Below are 16,853 nucleotides of genomic sequence, written 5' to 3' on the forward strand. Positions count from 1 at the left end.
AGCATCTGCAGTTCCTTCCTATCCACTGTTACCTCTGCAATCTAACTGAACAGCGCAAAGAGTAGCAGTACAAAAATGTTGCCATGGACAGCACAAAGGGAAATTATAAAATAACATTAAAACATTCCACATAAAGGGGAAACTGCTTGCACAGCTAACATCACAGATGAAATGTCAGGATTCACATTACAACTGTAGCTGACAACTTTCACCAGTGGACCAGTCAGTAAAATGAATAGCATCTTCATGGCAATAAAGCAGACCAGCCTTTCAAACAAAAACTCGTACAAAACATTATTGAGGGTGCTTTATATTCACGAACAAAGAAATGGCCCTCTGCTTTCTCCCCTCCCCAAATCCACTAATTCAAAACAATGTGCCTTTGAAAAGCCATTAGTTAGCAGCACAATAGATTATAAACAATGATAGACACAAAAAGCTGGAGCAACTCAGCGGGCGGGACAGGCAGCATCTCTGGAGAGAAGGAATGGGCAACGTTTCGGGTCGAGACCCTTGTCTCAAGAAGGGTCTCGACCCGAAACGTCACCCATATCTTCGCTCCAAGACGCTGCCTGCCCCGCTGAGTTATTCCAGCTTTTAGTGTCTATCTCGGTTTAAACCAGCATCTGCAGTTCCTTCCTACACATAGTGTAAACAATGTTTTGTACAAAACACATTAAAGTCTTTATTTTCCCAACACTCCATCTAACTTTTATTTGCAATTATCTCCCATGTTATCACTTTTGGAAGTGTGGGGAATGAGAGACTGGCCGTGATGGAGAACATAGAAACATAGAAAATAGGTGCAGGAGAAGGCCATTCGGCCCTTCGAGCCTGCACCACCATTCATTGCGATCATGGCTGATCGTCCCCAATCAATAACCCGTGCCTGCTTTTCCCCATATCCCTTGATTCCACTAGCCCCTAGAGCTCTATCTAACTCTCTCTTAAATCCATCCAGTGATTTGGCCTCCACTGCCTTCTGTGGCAGGGAATTCCACAAATTCACAACTCTAGGTGAAAATGTTTTTTCTCACCTCAGTCTTAAATGGCCTCCCCTTTATTCTAAGACTGTGGCCCCTGGTTCTGGGCTCGCCCAACATTGGGAACATTTTTCCTGCATCTAGCTTGTCCAGTCCTTTTATAATTTTATATGTTTCTATAAGATCCCCCTCATCCTTCTAAACTCCAGTGAATACAAGCCTAGTCTTTTGAATCTTATTAGAACGGGTTCGTACAAGCTTGTATAGATAGTTTTACTATAACACAACAGCGGGCCGGTGACGGGAGTGGCGGTGGGAAGCAGTGCAGGGCCTTGAGGGTCGCTATGGGCCCCTGCCGCAGCCTGGGGTTGGGCCCGGCGGCCTGGCTTGCTGCCCGCGCCCGGCTCACTCGGGGAGGGAAGGCCGCCGAGCCCGGCCCCTGCTCACCCCGTGGACTGGGAATCAGAGTGGAGGTGAACGCTGAAGAAGGGGCCCGGTGAGTGGAACCGGGGGAGTCGGCTGGAGGAGGAGCACCCCTAGGGTACGAGTGCTGAAGAGGGCCGGGCATGAAGAGGGACATCGGAACGGATGCGATGGCTGCAACAGGCCCCTTCTGCAACTGGGACGAGTAAAATAGTGCCAAAATGGCGACTCTTGCATATGGTCTCTGCGGGCTGTTCTGTGCGCACTGTACTGATTGTGCTGATATACAGGGATAGTCTTGCTGAATTGCCTGCAAAACAAGTACTTCACTGTACCTAGTGCACATGACCATAAAGAAACCATTGAACCATTGCATTCATAAGAAAGTTCGCATTATAGAATAACAAGTTATAAAAACAATTATATCAATAGGGAAAGGGGGGTTAATGGTGGCTTTTGATGTCTTACAATTGGGAAAGGATGAGAGGATTGTTTCAAGAATAAAGCAATTATCCATTCTCTGCTTGATTCACACTTAATGTACTAATAACAATCCACACTCAGCAAGCCAACAACATGATCCAGGACGAGTCGCACCCTGGCACTCCCTTCTCCCATCAGGCAAAAGGTATAGAAGTGCAAAAACGCACACCTCCAGATTCGGGGACAGTTTCTTCCCAGCTGTTATCAGGCAACTGAACCATCCTACCACAACCAGAGAGCAGTGCTGAACTACTATCTGTCTCATCGGGGACCCTCGGACTATCTTTGATCGGACTTTACTGGCTTTACCTTGTTACCTAACGTTATTCCCTTATCATGTATCTGTACACTGAAAATGGCTCGATTGTAATCATGTGTTGTCTTTCCGTTGGCTGGTTAGCACGTAACAAAGGGTCTTCACTGTACCTCGGTACACGTGACAATAATCTAAACTGAACTGAACTGACTTGCAATGACTCAAAGTCCCTTCTCAGGGACCAATACAAAAATATGTGAACATGAAGATTAAAGACCTCTCTCCCCAAGGTTAAAGGGGATGTACAAGCAGGTTATTTGTGTTACAGAGTGGGGTGGTGCCTGGATTGGGCTGCTGAAGTGGTGGATGCAGGTAGAGTGGAACATTTAAGAGGCATTTAGACAGATATGAAAGGGGGTGGAAGGATGCAGATCACGTGCTTGCAGATATGTGGTTTAAATTGGCATCATAGTCGATACAGGCATCACGGGCAAAGGGCTTGTTCTTGTAGACAGACACAAAAAGCTGGAGTAACTCAGTGGGACGGGCAGCATCTCTGGAGAGAAGGAATGAGTGATGTTTCGGGTCGAGACCCTTCTTCAGACTGAAAGATTAAGAAGTGCAATGTTTCCATCATGCAGCAAAATTGACATTGTTATCCCAAAACTTTGTTCTAGAAATAGTTAACCTGCTGATAAACATACAACGACTTTATATCAAAAATATAAAGAAGTCCTTCCAGAACACTGGACTCAGTTTTAGGTAAAAATCATTGATTAGGCAGGACAAGGCATTGCAGGACATGCCTGATTGGTAACACTTCATCATGTTCCCATCCACTCAAAAAGATTCTGAGCTATGCGTTGCCAGAATTACACACTGGTAATGGTGCAGTGAGGACATAACATCAGGCCTCTTGATGAACAACGGAGCAGTAGCACACATTATTACGAGATGAAATGAGAGGAACTACAGATGCTGGTTTACATAGAAAAGTAACTCAATCTGAGGAAGGATCCTGACCTGGATCATCACCTATCCATGTTCTTCAGAGATGCTTCCCATCCCACTGAGTTAATCCAGCACGTTGTGTCTTTTTTAAAACTTAATGTACAGAAGTCTATAGACAATAGGTGCAGGAGTAGGCCATTTGGCCCTTCGAGCCAGCACCGCCATTCAATGTGATCATGGTTGATCATCCTCAATCAGTACCCCATTCCTGACTTCTCCCCATAATCCCCTGACTCTGCTATTTTGAAGAGCCAAATCTAGCTCTCTCTTGAAAGCATCCAGAGAACCTGCCTCCACCGCCCTCTGAGGCAGAGAATTCCACAGACTCACCACTCTCTGTGAGAAAAAGTGAATGTTACCTTTGTTCGGAGGTGAGACAAATCCTCGGGCATCTAAATGTAATAGATGGATTTGTCACAAAAATATTGCTCGTACCGACCTTTATTTTAGGTCGGAAGGCAGGCGTTATTCAGTATTTTACAGCCAATTGTAAAGGCGTTAGGTTCTCCAAAGCACAGACTCCAACAGAACACAGTGTGCTGATGTAGTAAATCACTGACAGAAACTTTGGGAGTTCCATCTTAACTATACAGGCACACAAATTCCAAAGCGTTGCTGTTGATATTTTTGCAAAGTTCAGGCCTACAGATAACCCATTCTAATTCCTGTGAAAGATAGAAACATAGACATAGAAAATAGGTGCAGGAGTAGGCCATTTGGCCCTTCGAGCCTGCACCGCCATTCAATATGATCATGGCTGATCATCCAACTCAGTATCCCGTACCTGCCTTCTCTCCATACCGCCTGGTCCCCTTAGCCACAAGGGCCACATCTAACTCCCTCTTAAATATAGCCAATGAACTGGCCTCAACTACCTTCTGTGGCAGAGAATTCCACAGATTCACCACTCTCTGTGTGAAAAATGTTTTTCTCATCTCGGTCCTAAAAGACTTCCCCCTTACCCTTAAACTGTGACCCCTTGTTCTGGACTTCCCCAACATCGGGAACAATCTTCCTGCATCTAGCCTGTCCAACCCCTTAAGAATTTTGTACGTTTCTATAAGATCCCCCCTCAATCTTCTAAATTCTAGCGAGTGCAAGCCGAGTCTATCCAGTCTTTCTTCATATGTAAGTCCTGACTTCCCAGGAATCAGTCTGGTGAACCTTCGCTGTACTCCCTCTATGGCAAGAATGTATTACCTCAGATTAGGAGACCAAAACTGTACGCAATACTTCAGGTGTGGTCTCACCAAGACCCTGTACAACTGCAGTAGAACCTCCCTGCTCCTTTACTCAAATCCTTTTGCTATGAATGCTAACATATCATTCGCTTTCTTCACTTCCTGCTGCACCTGCATGTCTACTTTCAATGACTGGTGTACCATGACACCCAGGTCTCGTTGCATCTCCCCTTTTCCTAATCGGCCACCATTCAGATAATAGTCTACTTTCCTGTTTTTGCCACCAAAGTGGATAACCTCACATTTATCCACATTTTTCTTCGGAGTCACGTGAGTGACTACATGAAGAAGGCCCGTTCAGCCGCACGTGCGTCATTACGTCAGACGCATTGGTGCAGGCGGCCAGTTGGGGCAGCAGCTCCCTAGCCCGGTAAGTTTAAACTTCAGTTAAGCTGATTTTTTACCTGTTTTATTCCCTGCAGGAACCTCTAGTTCGCGGATTCGCGAGGCCCGACGAATCCTATGGGCTGTGGGCTGTGGGGAAACCCCGGTTCTTGCCGCCAAGAGCGGGTAGCTGGAGAATGTCGGGTGTCGTGGAAGACATTGCTGACGGGTGGTCAGTGGCTTACAGGCGCTCCGGGTACCGGGAGGGGTTCCCTCCGATAGGCACAGAAACGCTGGGGTTCCCAGGAAAGGGACCTCCAGTAGGCCGGGTGCGAGAAGGCATTTTCCCTCTGATAAGACTATTTATTCTGAGACCGCGAGTAGAGCGGGAGTCGGGAGGGGGTTCCCCTCCGACAATATGAATATTTATGCTGGGGTTCCCGTGGAGGGGACCGCCAGTTAGAACGGGAGTCGGGAGGGGGTTTTCCCTCCGATATGAATGTTAATGCTGGGGTTCCGGTTGAGGGGACCTCCAGCAGGCCGGGTGCCGGGAGTGGTGTTCCCTCCAAGATATGTATGTTAATGCTGGGGTTCCCGTGGAGGGGACCTCCAGTAGACCAGGAGTCTGGAAGGGTTTTCCCTCCAAGATAAATATTTATGCTGGGGTTTCCGTGGAGGGGACCTCCAGGAGACGGGAGTAAATATATATGCCGGGTGTTGGGAGGATTTTCCCCGATATCCATATAGAGGCTGGGGTTCCCAGGTAGGGGAATCCAGTAATTATGCGGCTTGCAGACCGCAGGGGTCCCCAGGTAAGGGGTTAAACAGACCGGAACGGTCAGCCCTGGGGCTGGTAGGGGTTTCTCTCCGGTAATATATAAGGGTGCTAGGATTCCCGGGGGAGGGGAATCTACCAGCTATGCGATGCCGAGACCGCAGAAGTCCCCAAGATATGGGGTAAAATCGACCCAAGTGGTCAGTCCTGGTGCCGGGAGGGTTCCTTTCCGGTAGAAATAAATAATGTGGAAGTTGGCCAGGATGGAGCCTTATTGAGAGGAGGCTCAAGATAGATACACCCTAACATCAGGAGATATGGCAGTGTTGGGCAGATGGGAGAGCCTTGCCAGCAGCGCCTTGTAACAGGGCTGCATAATGGGGATGCCGAATATATGGCAGTGCCGACCTATTGCTCTAGGCCTTGTCAGCAGCGCCTTGTATAGGGCTGTTTAAATGTATGGCAGCAGCACCTGAAGAAGGGCTGCAATAATGTCTCCCTCATGGAGGAGGTGAGCTTACCAGGGCATTTTCTGATCCTGAAGGGTGGACCTGTTGGAGAGGTCATGCCAGCAGCGCCTTGTAGTAGGGCTGCTTAATGTCTCCCTTATGGAAGAGGAGAACATGCCGGGTCAGTGTAATCTGATGCCGAGGCTGAGGGTATAGCGTGGAGCATACCTCAAGGATGAAGGGCACGTGTCAGAGGTATGATTCTGGCAGCAAGGTTGCCATTACAACACAATGCAGTGAACACCGCTATCAGGGGAGTTAGAGCCACCCGCCGAATATTCTATTCAGGTGAGACATATTCCACAGGCAAAACCTGAAGGGCGAAGCACATAGTTTAGGGGGAAAACGCACCCCACGGCTTCATCGGCAGGAAGCGGTTCACTGAAGCTGGTAGCAGCATTAAGCTGACCAGAGTTACTCTACAACTAAGTGACCACGAACAAGTTGGTAAGATTTACAATTGGTTGGGCAACACACAAATAACTGAGACATTGTCATCTACTCAGAGGCATTTTAACCAGGTAACTGGACAATACTAGTATTCCAAGAAGGTTGGAATTTGGCCAGAAGAGTGTTGAGCCAGGTCCAGTATGTTAGCCAGGTTGCCTTCGAGACAGGCTAGGAGATAGGGGGAATTGTCTTTCAAGGCAAGGTCAGAATTATGGCAAGAGTTGTCTTGGGACATGTGAGAATTATCAGAACCGGGCCAGAGTTGTTGTCAGGGCAGACTAGAAATGATGGCAGGTGTGGCATGTTCATTATGAAAGAAGGGTGATCAAACTGATTTCATATGGTTTTCCTTGTACAATGATCATCAGAGATGTTTGAAGGCATTGTTATGATGAGGCAAGTTAAACAGTATGATAACAATAAATCATTCAAGGACTACTCAGAGTTCAAAACCAATTGTGATATATTGTCTGGATTATATTTTGATGCTGTATTTGACTAAAATCCACTCAGTTTCAAGCTAATTGAGGAATTGGTTTCTCCTATCCAGTAAATTAGGTTGTTATCAAATGGATAGTTGCCATGTGACTCTGCCCTGGGCAACAGATTGCAATCAATAGAAACCTGGATCAGCCTTGTGGTTATAAAGGAGTTCCTATTCATTAGACTAACTGGCAATGTAATAGATGTGATGCAGCTGTGCATTTGGGAGTACTGACATCATGCTTAATGACAAACAATAAGGGTCATGAAGGTCATTGATAATACAACTTGCTATTGCCAACTGAAGCTAAGAAAGCCACTATGATGGACAAACAGTATTCAGCATTGCTCCAGTAGTTGATCAATAAATATGTCATTATATTGCAAAAACGATGCTATGGCTTAAGTTGGGAACATGCAAATGTCATCTCTAGTTGGAGGTGCAGGAGAATTACAATGAGTTATTAACTCTTCAGTATTGGTATCAGCTATCTATAGACCCTAAGTGCATTATGGGTTAAAGAGTGATTGAGTGAATATGCATAGGTGCATGCTCAACTTCATGTGGCATATGATAAGCACGAGGGTGCAATCAGGGAAAATATCCTGTAAAAGGTACATAATCTAATTCGCCACTGGAGTATCATTAAGTACAGATCAATGACAACACAGAATGGGTGTTGGACCACGCAGTAGTTATGAAATTCTGATTTAATGCAACACCGAATATAGATATATTGTTTTCATGCTAATTAAAGGTTGCAAAAAATGTGTGGCATAATAGTGGCAAAAGATACATTCTCGCTACAAGCATGAGGAATCGTCTTTTATGTCTTCCTCCAATTTGCTTTATAATAATAATAATAATGGATGGGATTTATATAGCGCCTTTCTAATACTCAAGGCGCTTTACATCGCATTATTCATTCACTCCTCAGTCACACTCGGTGGTGGTAAGCTACTTCTGTAGCCACAGCTGCCCTGGGGCAGACTGACGGAAGCGTGGCTGCCAATCTGCGCCTACGGCCCCTCCGACCACCACCAATCACTCACACACATTCACACACAGGCAAAGGTGGGTGAAGTGTCTTGCCCAAGGACACAACGACAGTATGCACTCCAAGCGGGATTCGAACCGGCTACCTTCCGGTTGCCAGCCGAACACTTAGCCCATTGTGCCATCTGTCGTCCCCAAGTCGGGTCTTGAAATAGAGTCATCAAGAGTCGCTTTAGGTTCCAGCTGTGGAATTGGCCTATGCAGTTTGATTTCCGATTTGTCGGGAATAATAATAATGCAACATTATATGGTTATTTAAACGTAACTTGCTGGTCCAGCCTGCGGCTTGAAAGATCAGCCGTTGCATGATAAAATCAATATATGTTCTACAGATTCTGAATAGACTGCTTATGGCTTGGGTTTGTCATGCTATTTTTGTATGTATTCACAGTGCTGGAATGGTACCAAAAAAGCGGTACTTTGCTGCTTCAGGAGATGGGAAGCGCTCATGTTATATTTAAAATGGTACAGATTCTGAGTTATTGCAGTTCATTTAAATGGTCTTTGACAATATTGAATTATAGGATCATTAACTGTGCCAAGGGGCTTTCCATCAGACTTACTGCAGCTAACGAGGGCCAAGTTGTTGTGTTCACCTCGGATATCGAGTTAGTAAAGGATATCTGTTACACAGGTTTCGCGGGACAAGTACAATGCAGTATGGGAGATTGACATTGTGTAACACTATTTGAACCAGGGGGTTCCAGCTACATTCTTAGCTTTGATCGGACCTCATTAGGTAGTTATCCTCCTGGCGCTGGTTAGCGCAACAGGTCACTTCCTACATTATTGTGACAGGAGAGGATGATTACATCTGCAAATATAAGCATAGTATTTCATGCTATAATTAATTTAAGCAGAGCAGTAGGGGTGTCAGGTCTCAAAATAGCTCAAGACATACCCAGGGATTTCTCGTTATGTGGGGACACACATAGACAACAATACGTCAAGATCACTTTGAGACTCTGAGCTAACTATGATTGTTAATTACAAAAGACGTTATAACATCCTATCTGCTCAGATCTTGTCAGGTGTTAAAATAGAGTTGAGGTATGCAGGAGTAGATACTGATCTGCATCTCGCTCCACCAGGGCTGCTATAACAGCAGCAGCAAGGGTTAATTATGTTCCGCTGGGCCACATCATAACGGCTGTAGTGTGGTCAAACGAACAATATTTCAAACATGTTATAATAACCCGTTGCTAGACCAGAGGTATTCTCAATTTATTTTATGTTCTGTTATAGGTTCCATCCGGATGAGAGATGTGACTATTTTTATTGCTTATTTAACAGCATCAGCATGTTTTAAATCTATGTCATGACTATATGCATTATGAATGTTTTCCCTCATTTTGTCAATGAGGCAGTTGTGGTTGTGTGGACTTGTGTCTCACGGCATGAAATCACAGAGCTTTGAAATCTTCACGTAGTCACTCACGTGACTCCGAAGTAAAATAGTAAGATTAAACGAGAACTTATCAGTTTGAAGTTTGATCTTTATTTTATGAGGAGTTACGATGAGGGAATACGTGTCCTCCGCTCCCAGCCCTCGTTAAGCTCATCTGGTAGTTCTAGTCTTCTTTCATCTTACTATTATACTTCAGTCACTGTTGTTATTATTATCTGTGATTTCACACCGCTGCTTTGAAGATTGACGCACGTGCGGCTGAACGGGCCTTCTTCACGTATTCCCTCATCGTAACCTCATAAAATAAAGATCAAACTGGTAAGTTCTCGTTTAATCTTACTATTATACTGCATCTGCCATGCATTTGCCCACTCACCCAACCTATCCAAGTCACCTTGCAGCCTCCTAGCATCCTCCTCACAGCTAACACTGCCCCCCAGCTTCGTGTCATCCGCAAACTTGGATTCAATTCCCTCGTCCAAATCATTAATATATATTGTAAATAGCTGGGGTCCCAGCACCGAGCCTTGCAGTACCCCACTAGTCACTGCCTGCCATTCTGAAAAGGACCCGTTTACTCCTACTCTTTGTTTAATTATTCTTATATATTTTATTTCTTTGATTTTCCTCATTATCTTGTTTTTTTTCCAATGAATGAATATCACTTTGACCATTTTAACTCCTCGTCTGCCCATCGCTTCAGCTGTGCGTGTGTGTTGTCTGCTTCTCTTTTATATGCCATCTTCCCTTTTGCTTCCCAAGTCTGCTCCGTTTTTCAAATCCCCTTCATCTTAAATTTTTTTCCCCCCTCCTTTATGGCTTCAACGTCCATAAATGTCTCTCTCTCGCTCTTGCAACAGATGCTAACAAAGCTGCAGCATCTTGTGGTTTGCTGAAGTTAACAGAATGGCGAATTGCAATGTTGCAGTGACAAACGCAAATGAAAGGACACAATAATCGCACTGTACAGTCCCCCACAGACCACTTCTTAAATATCCCATTAAGTGCCTGCCACCAAGAATCAAGAAATACTTCCAACCATTTGTGCTTACACTTTGGAAAGGATATTTTATGAGGGGTAAAATAGAGTGGGAAGTAGGATTGTTAATAAAAGTAAAATATAAATAAAAATAAATAAAATCAGTGTTCTGATAAAACAAAACCACTTTCAAAAAACTAGAAATTTTCAGATTGAGAGCACAAAAACCTTGCAATGAATGATCAAAATGTTGAATACATGTAAATATTAAATTATATTTAAAACAACAGGAAAATATATCACTATATCAAATGTAAAAAAAACATCCCTTTTCTAAAAAGTAGGCTCTATCACCTGCGATGGTGATAGTGAGATCAAGAAATGGTAGGGAAATGTCGGAAATGTTCCAGGTGAACTTGAGTGCCGGATGGAAGTTAGTGGTGAAATGGTGTGTGTCAGTGAGTTGTGTGTGGGTGCAGGAGGTAGCACCAATGTAGTCATCTTTTTCTATCATTCCGAATCCGACCTTTCCATCCTGGGCCTCCTCCATGGCCAGAGTGAGGACCACTGTAAATTGGAGGAGCAGCACCTCATATTTCACTTGGGCAGTCTGCACCCCAGCGGTATGAACATTGACTTCTCTAATTTCAGGTAGTCCTTGCTTTCTCCTCCCCTTCTTAGCTCTCCCTCAGCTCACTGGCTCCTCCTCTTCCTTTCTTCTTCCCGCCCCCCCCCCCCCACCCTCACATCACTCTGAAGAAGGGTCTCGACCCGAAACGTTGCCTATTTCCTTCGCTCCATAGATGCTGCCTCACCCGCTGAGTTTCTCCAGCATTTTTGTCTACCCCTTTTCTAAAGCTTTCTAAAATAAATCGCTTTGGTTTCAACTTCTCAGGACATGACATACCATCATTTCCTAAATACTTCTTCCATGGGGTACCTAATAATTCAGATTCAGATTCCTTTAATTGTCATTGTCAGTGTACAGTACAGAGGTAATGAAATGCAGTTAGCATCTCCCTGGAAGAGCGCCATAGAATATGAATAAATAAATCTATTTACATGCATACAGTCATGGTGTTTTTCCTGTGGGAGGAGTGTCTGGGGGGGGGGGGGGTGATTGGCAGTCACCGAGGTGCAGTGTAAAGTAGTGTAACAGCCGCAGGGAAGAAGCTGTTCCTGGACCTGCTGGTCTGGCAACGGAGAGACCTGTAGCGCCTCCCGGATGGTAGGAGGGTAAACAGTCCATGGTTGGGGTGAGAGCAGTCCTTGGCGATGCTGAGCGCCCTTCGCAGACAACGCTTGCTTTGGACAGACTCAATGGAGGGGAGCGAGGAACCGGTGATGCGTTGGGCAATTTTCACCACCCTCTGCAGTGCTTTCCGGTTGGAGACAGAGCAGTTGCCATACCATACTGTGATACAGTTGGTAAGGATGCTCTCGATGGTGCAGCGGTAGAAGTTCACCAGAATCTGAGGAGACAGATGGACCTTCTTCAGTCTCCTCAGGAAGAAGAGACGCTGGTGAGCCTTCTTGACCAGAGTTGAGGTATTGTGGGTCCAAGAGAGGTCATCGGAGATGTTGACCCCCAAGAACCTGAAGCTGGAAACATGTTCCACCTCCGTCCCGTTAATGTGGATGGGGGTGTGCATGCCACCCCTAGACTTCCTGAAGTCTATAATGAGCTCCTTGGTCTTCTTGGAGTTATGGGCCAGGTTGTTGTCAGCGCACCATGCTGCTAGGAGCTGGACCTCCTCCCTATAGGCCGACTCATCGTTGTTGCTGATGAGGCCAATCACCGTTGTATCATCTGCATACTTGATGATGGTGTTAGTACCATGTACAGGTGTGCAGTCGTAGGTGAAGAGCTAGTAGAGGAGGGGACTCAGCACACCCCTGTGGAACGCCGGTGTTCAGGGTGAGGGTTGAAGAGGGTTGAATTTGTATCTGATACAATTTCTGTATCTGATACATTTGTATCAAATTGTATCTGATACATTTGCTGTATCTTCTCTAAAACTGCAGCAAATATTCATGTATTGTCTTTCTGCTGACTGGATAGCATGCAACAAAAGCTTTTCACTGTACCTCGGAACACGTGACAATAAACTAAACTGTAAATAATTCTCTTGCTCCATTCATTCTCAATCCCATATCTTATTATCAAATGTCACGACCAAAAATGGTGATCTAATAATGCCAGCCAAAGACAGCAACCCTATTTCTACATTCTGGGGGTGTCTTTGTGCATTTCTACCACTTTTATAAATCTTCCTCCGTATTATGATCTTGAGTTGAATGACGGAAGTCTGTATTGGAAATGGTTCTGTCCAGAAATGCTGCTTCCTGCAATTTCTGTTGTTGGCTACTGCTGACAGAAAACCTTCCCATACAGCGATCCCTGCAGCCAGCATTTCAGGTGAAGATGCTACAGCCAGCACTTTGAAAGAGCCATCCAATTAGTCTTTTTCCAGAAGTCCTGCATTTTTTTAAACTGTTGAAAATATAACAATTGCATCTACTGCCCTTACAATGAACAAAACACAAAGTGCTGGAGAAACTGAATGGACCAGGCAGCACCTGGGGTGGTGGAAGGCAGTATTTGGGGTTGAGACCCTCCTTCGGGCTGATTCAGAATCAATCTGAAAGGTTCCGACATGAAACGTGGCGTGACCATTCCTAACCAGATGCTGCCTGACCCGCTGAGTTCCTTCAGCACTTTGTGTTTTTGCTCAAAATGCCAGCAGATGGAGTTCCTTGTGTCTCCGTTTTACTGTCCTTTCGTGTGGTGAGTGGGTTCCACAACAACTAGTTGTATTAAGAGAAGTCCTTATTTCCAAGCAATTGGTTTACGTTGCAATGGGAGTGGTTTAAAGGAGATCAGAGGGGAAAGTTTTTGCAACGCAGTAAAGTAAGTGGTTAATATCTGTGACCCACAGATACAATCACGACATTTAAGAAACATCCTTAAAATGCTTGTGCTGTGTGACTCTATTACCCTCTCTGGCCAGTAATAATAACACAGAGTTGCCAATGAACTAAAAGACAATAAACTTATCAAGGTTTCTGCAATACAACGCGACGAAGTTGCTCTAAAAATGGGTCTGACCGGCCAGCTGGTTGCTCCCTCAACTTAAAAAAAATGATCACGGTCCGTTCCTGCCAAGTTTAAACTTGCATTATGGCAATTCGAGGTTACCTCAGAGCTTCGCAGGGGAGAGAGGGAGCCCTCACGCTTATTCATGTCGTGCAAGTACCCGGTGAATTGGCCACATCCCCGGGAGAGAGCGTACGGGGTGTAGTCTGCAACTTGCAGAGAGCGGCCCGGGGAGCCCCGGCAGAGGCGGCTCTAGAACGTGTCCCGGGAGGGAGTCCCGGGCAAGGTTCTAGAACGCGGCCCGGGCAAGGCTCTAGAACGCGGGCCCAGACCTGCCCCGTGCGCGGGGACAGCCCGGCCCGGCCCGGCCAGGGCAGGAAGAAGGAACTGCAGAGCTGGTATACACCGGAGATAAGACACACAAAATGCTGCCGTAACTACCGAAGGTAGACACAAAATGCAGACTGAAGGAGGGTCTCGACCCGGAAGCGTCACCCGTTCCTTCTGTCCAGAGTCGCTGCCTGTCCCGCTGAGTTGCTCCAGCATTGTGTGTCTATCTCTGACGGGGAGGGGAGTCACGGAGAGCGGCCTCGGGGTTGGGTTGCGTTGCCCAGCGCTGTACCTTCGCTAAATCCCTCGTAGCCTCGACGCTGGGCTTTAAGAAAAATGGGCATTTCGCGTCCTGCAGCCATGGCGAGTATTCTCCGGTAAATCCCGGCGCAAACACAAGCTCCACACAACAAATCGTGTTCCCACTTGGTCCTACGGAGGGCGGCCGAGGGCGCAGCCTGCAGTTCGATTGTTTTGCTTTTGAATGAGGTATCTCCAAGGGGTGATCCTTTCCTTCGTCGAAATGTGCAGGAAACACGGCACTTTCTTCTATTTGCCAATGGGAACTGTATAGGAGTTTTTAAAAAAAAACAATGTTCAAATGGATTTATAACTGCCTTTTGCAAAAATGAAACGACACATTTTCCGTAATTATCAGTTTTATAGATCTCGATTTTTTAATATAAAGGATAAGTATCTTTTTATGTAAACTATTACCTTGTGCCCTAATTTCATACATTTTCAGTCATTCTTTTAAATATATATTGAAAGAAGTAGTCTGGTACTGCTCCAATACAACGGGAGATTTAAGATTACGAACCGAAAGATAAGAGGCGATTGGCATTTCTGTTTGGGCACAACATGCTGCAATTTGTAGACACACATAAAGGTGAGTTGCTGGAGGAACTCCGCGGGTCAGGCCTATGCAGGGAAATGGAGAGTCCACGTTTCAATCTTTCGTCCGGACCAAAGATACTAGAGCTCTAAGATCTTTGGTCCAGACCAGGGGTGGGGAACCTTTTCATGTTGGAATGCCGCATTTAAGTTAGCTGTAATCTAATAAGGCCGCATTCAAGAAACTTCAATTAGATATACTTCAAAATCTATATTATTTTGTAAAAATCTAGCTACTATGTACTAACTTCAAGAAAATGAAAAAAAATTGTTAATTCTAAAGTTAATTAACCTTTTAATGACTTTGTTGTGACTGCTTTTTGTGGGAAAATATTTGGTTGCAACATGGAGGTACGCAGTATCAGCTGATCTTCTAGATGGGTATCCGCCATTTGTGACCTTAAGGGCGTCTTGATTTGGGTTAGGTAGGTCAATGTAGAATCGCAGCAGTAAGTAGTTGAAAAGCAAGAAAGCATTTTCCGTGCATGTCAAAGTTAACGTACATTCTAGAGTCGCATTAGAACTAAATCATGAGCATAACAGGTGTTAAAATAGCTCTCATGACTTACTAATGTTTTAATTGTGGCCGTCAGTCTGAGAGGATTATTTTGTTGAATCTTCTTTTACTCTTTGGTATTTTAAATACGTTCATTTTAAGATTAAACTAAAAATAATAAAAGGCGAACAAAAACATATTAATAAAAATAAAAGGATTTGTTCTACAAAATTTGGATTCATTCAAAAGGCCGCACTTAATGGCCTAGAAGGCCGCATGTTCCCCACCCCTGGACCAGACTCTTTGTCCAGGCTGCTGTTTGATGTTTAGATCAAGTCTAGATGAAGAATTAAAACGTGGTCTGTTCATTTCCCTCCACGGGTGCTGCCTGACCCACTCATTTCATCCAGCATCCGGTGAGAAGCCCTTTCCAAAGCTATACAGAACTAGAAATTACATGACGCAGTTGTGTTTCAATGCATAAATAGTTCTTGCAGCCAATTATGAATAATTTATAGCGAGACACGTGTTGTCAAACAAGTGATCTTTATTAGATTATCACAGAACAGCTCTCAGAACCACAACAAGGGGCAAGGGGAGACCCGTGACCCGCTCTCCCCACCAAACCAAGTAAAAAGCCCTGGAAGGGTCTGAAGAAGGGTTTCGGCCCGAAACGTTGCCTATTTCCTTCGCTCCATAGATGCTGCTGCACCCGCTGAGTTTCTCCAGCATTTTTGTGTACCTTCGATTTTCCAGCATCTGCAGTTCCTCCTTAAACACAAGTAAAAAGACCCTGTCCCACGATGCGAGTTTACCCAAGAGCTCTCCCGAATTTAAAAAAAAATCAAACTCGTATTCTACAAACTCCTACGACCTTCCACGAGTATGGTCACGAGCTCCTACGAGTAAAAAGTGACAATTTTTTCATCACAAGTATTTTTTTACTCGTGGACATGTTTCAGTGTTGAAAAAACTTCACGAGTAAAAAAATACTTGTGATGAAAAAAATGGTTACTTTTTACTCGTAGGAGCTTGTGAACATACTTGTGGAAGGTCGTAGGAGTTCGTAGAATACCACAAGTTTGATTTTTTTTTAAGTCGGGAGAGCTCTTGGGTAAACTCGCTTCGTGGGACAGGGGTTTTACGTGACCCAACCCCCAGAGCCGAGGGTTCGCACCACAAGTGGCTAACCACCAGGGACTGCCACAAATCTCAATTATTTCAGAATTACTGGATCACTTTGGGTTTCAGAGCCAGATCAACTGTTTATTATAATTAACATTTTAAGTCAGCAAAATTATAATCTGCCATCAACACAGCTCTACATTCTGCACTGGCACATCTGGAGCGTCCTGGCTCATATGTGTGGATGTTATTTGTAGATTTTAGTTCTGCATTTAATCTATTATTCCCAGCAGAATAGTGGACAAACTGTCTGATCTAGGTGTTAATGCAAACACATGTGGATGGATTAAGGACTTTTTAACAGACCGCCCACAGACTGTCAGGATGGGGTCCAATTACTCCCCAGTCCTGACGCTTAGCACAGGTGCGCCACAAGGATGTGTGCTGAGCCCAATCTTGTATACAATATACACTTACGGCTGTATACCAACACACAGTACAAACAGGATCATCAAGTTTGCGGACGACA

The 16,853-nt window shown here is 45.0% G+C and overlaps 1 protein-coding gene across 1 annotated transcript in view; it reads right to left on the reverse strand.

The window, feature by feature from the left end:
- cpped1 (calcineurin like phosphoesterase domain containing 1) overlaps nucleotides 1-14,317 on the reverse strand; it is a 272,056-nt gene extending 257,739 nt beyond the window's left edge. Inside the window, exon 1 of the mRNA XM_033040303.1 lies at nucleotides 14,102-14,317. Within this exon, the coding sequence (XP_032896194.1) occupies nucleotides 14,102-14,171 (70 nt within the window). The 5' untranslated portion in view covers nucleotides 14,172-14,317. The remainder of the gene's footprint in view (nucleotides 1-14,101) is intronic.
- Nucleotides 14,318-16,853: the final 2,536 nt, after the last annotated feature.

The sequence above is a fragment of the Amblyraja radiata genome, chromosome 22 (assembly GCF_010909765.2).
Source record: "Amblyraja radiata isolate CabotCenter1 chromosome 22, sAmbRad1.1.pri, whole genome shotgun sequence".
NCBI lineage: Eukaryota > Metazoa > Chordata > Chondrichthyes > Rajiformes > Rajidae > Amblyraja > Amblyraja radiata.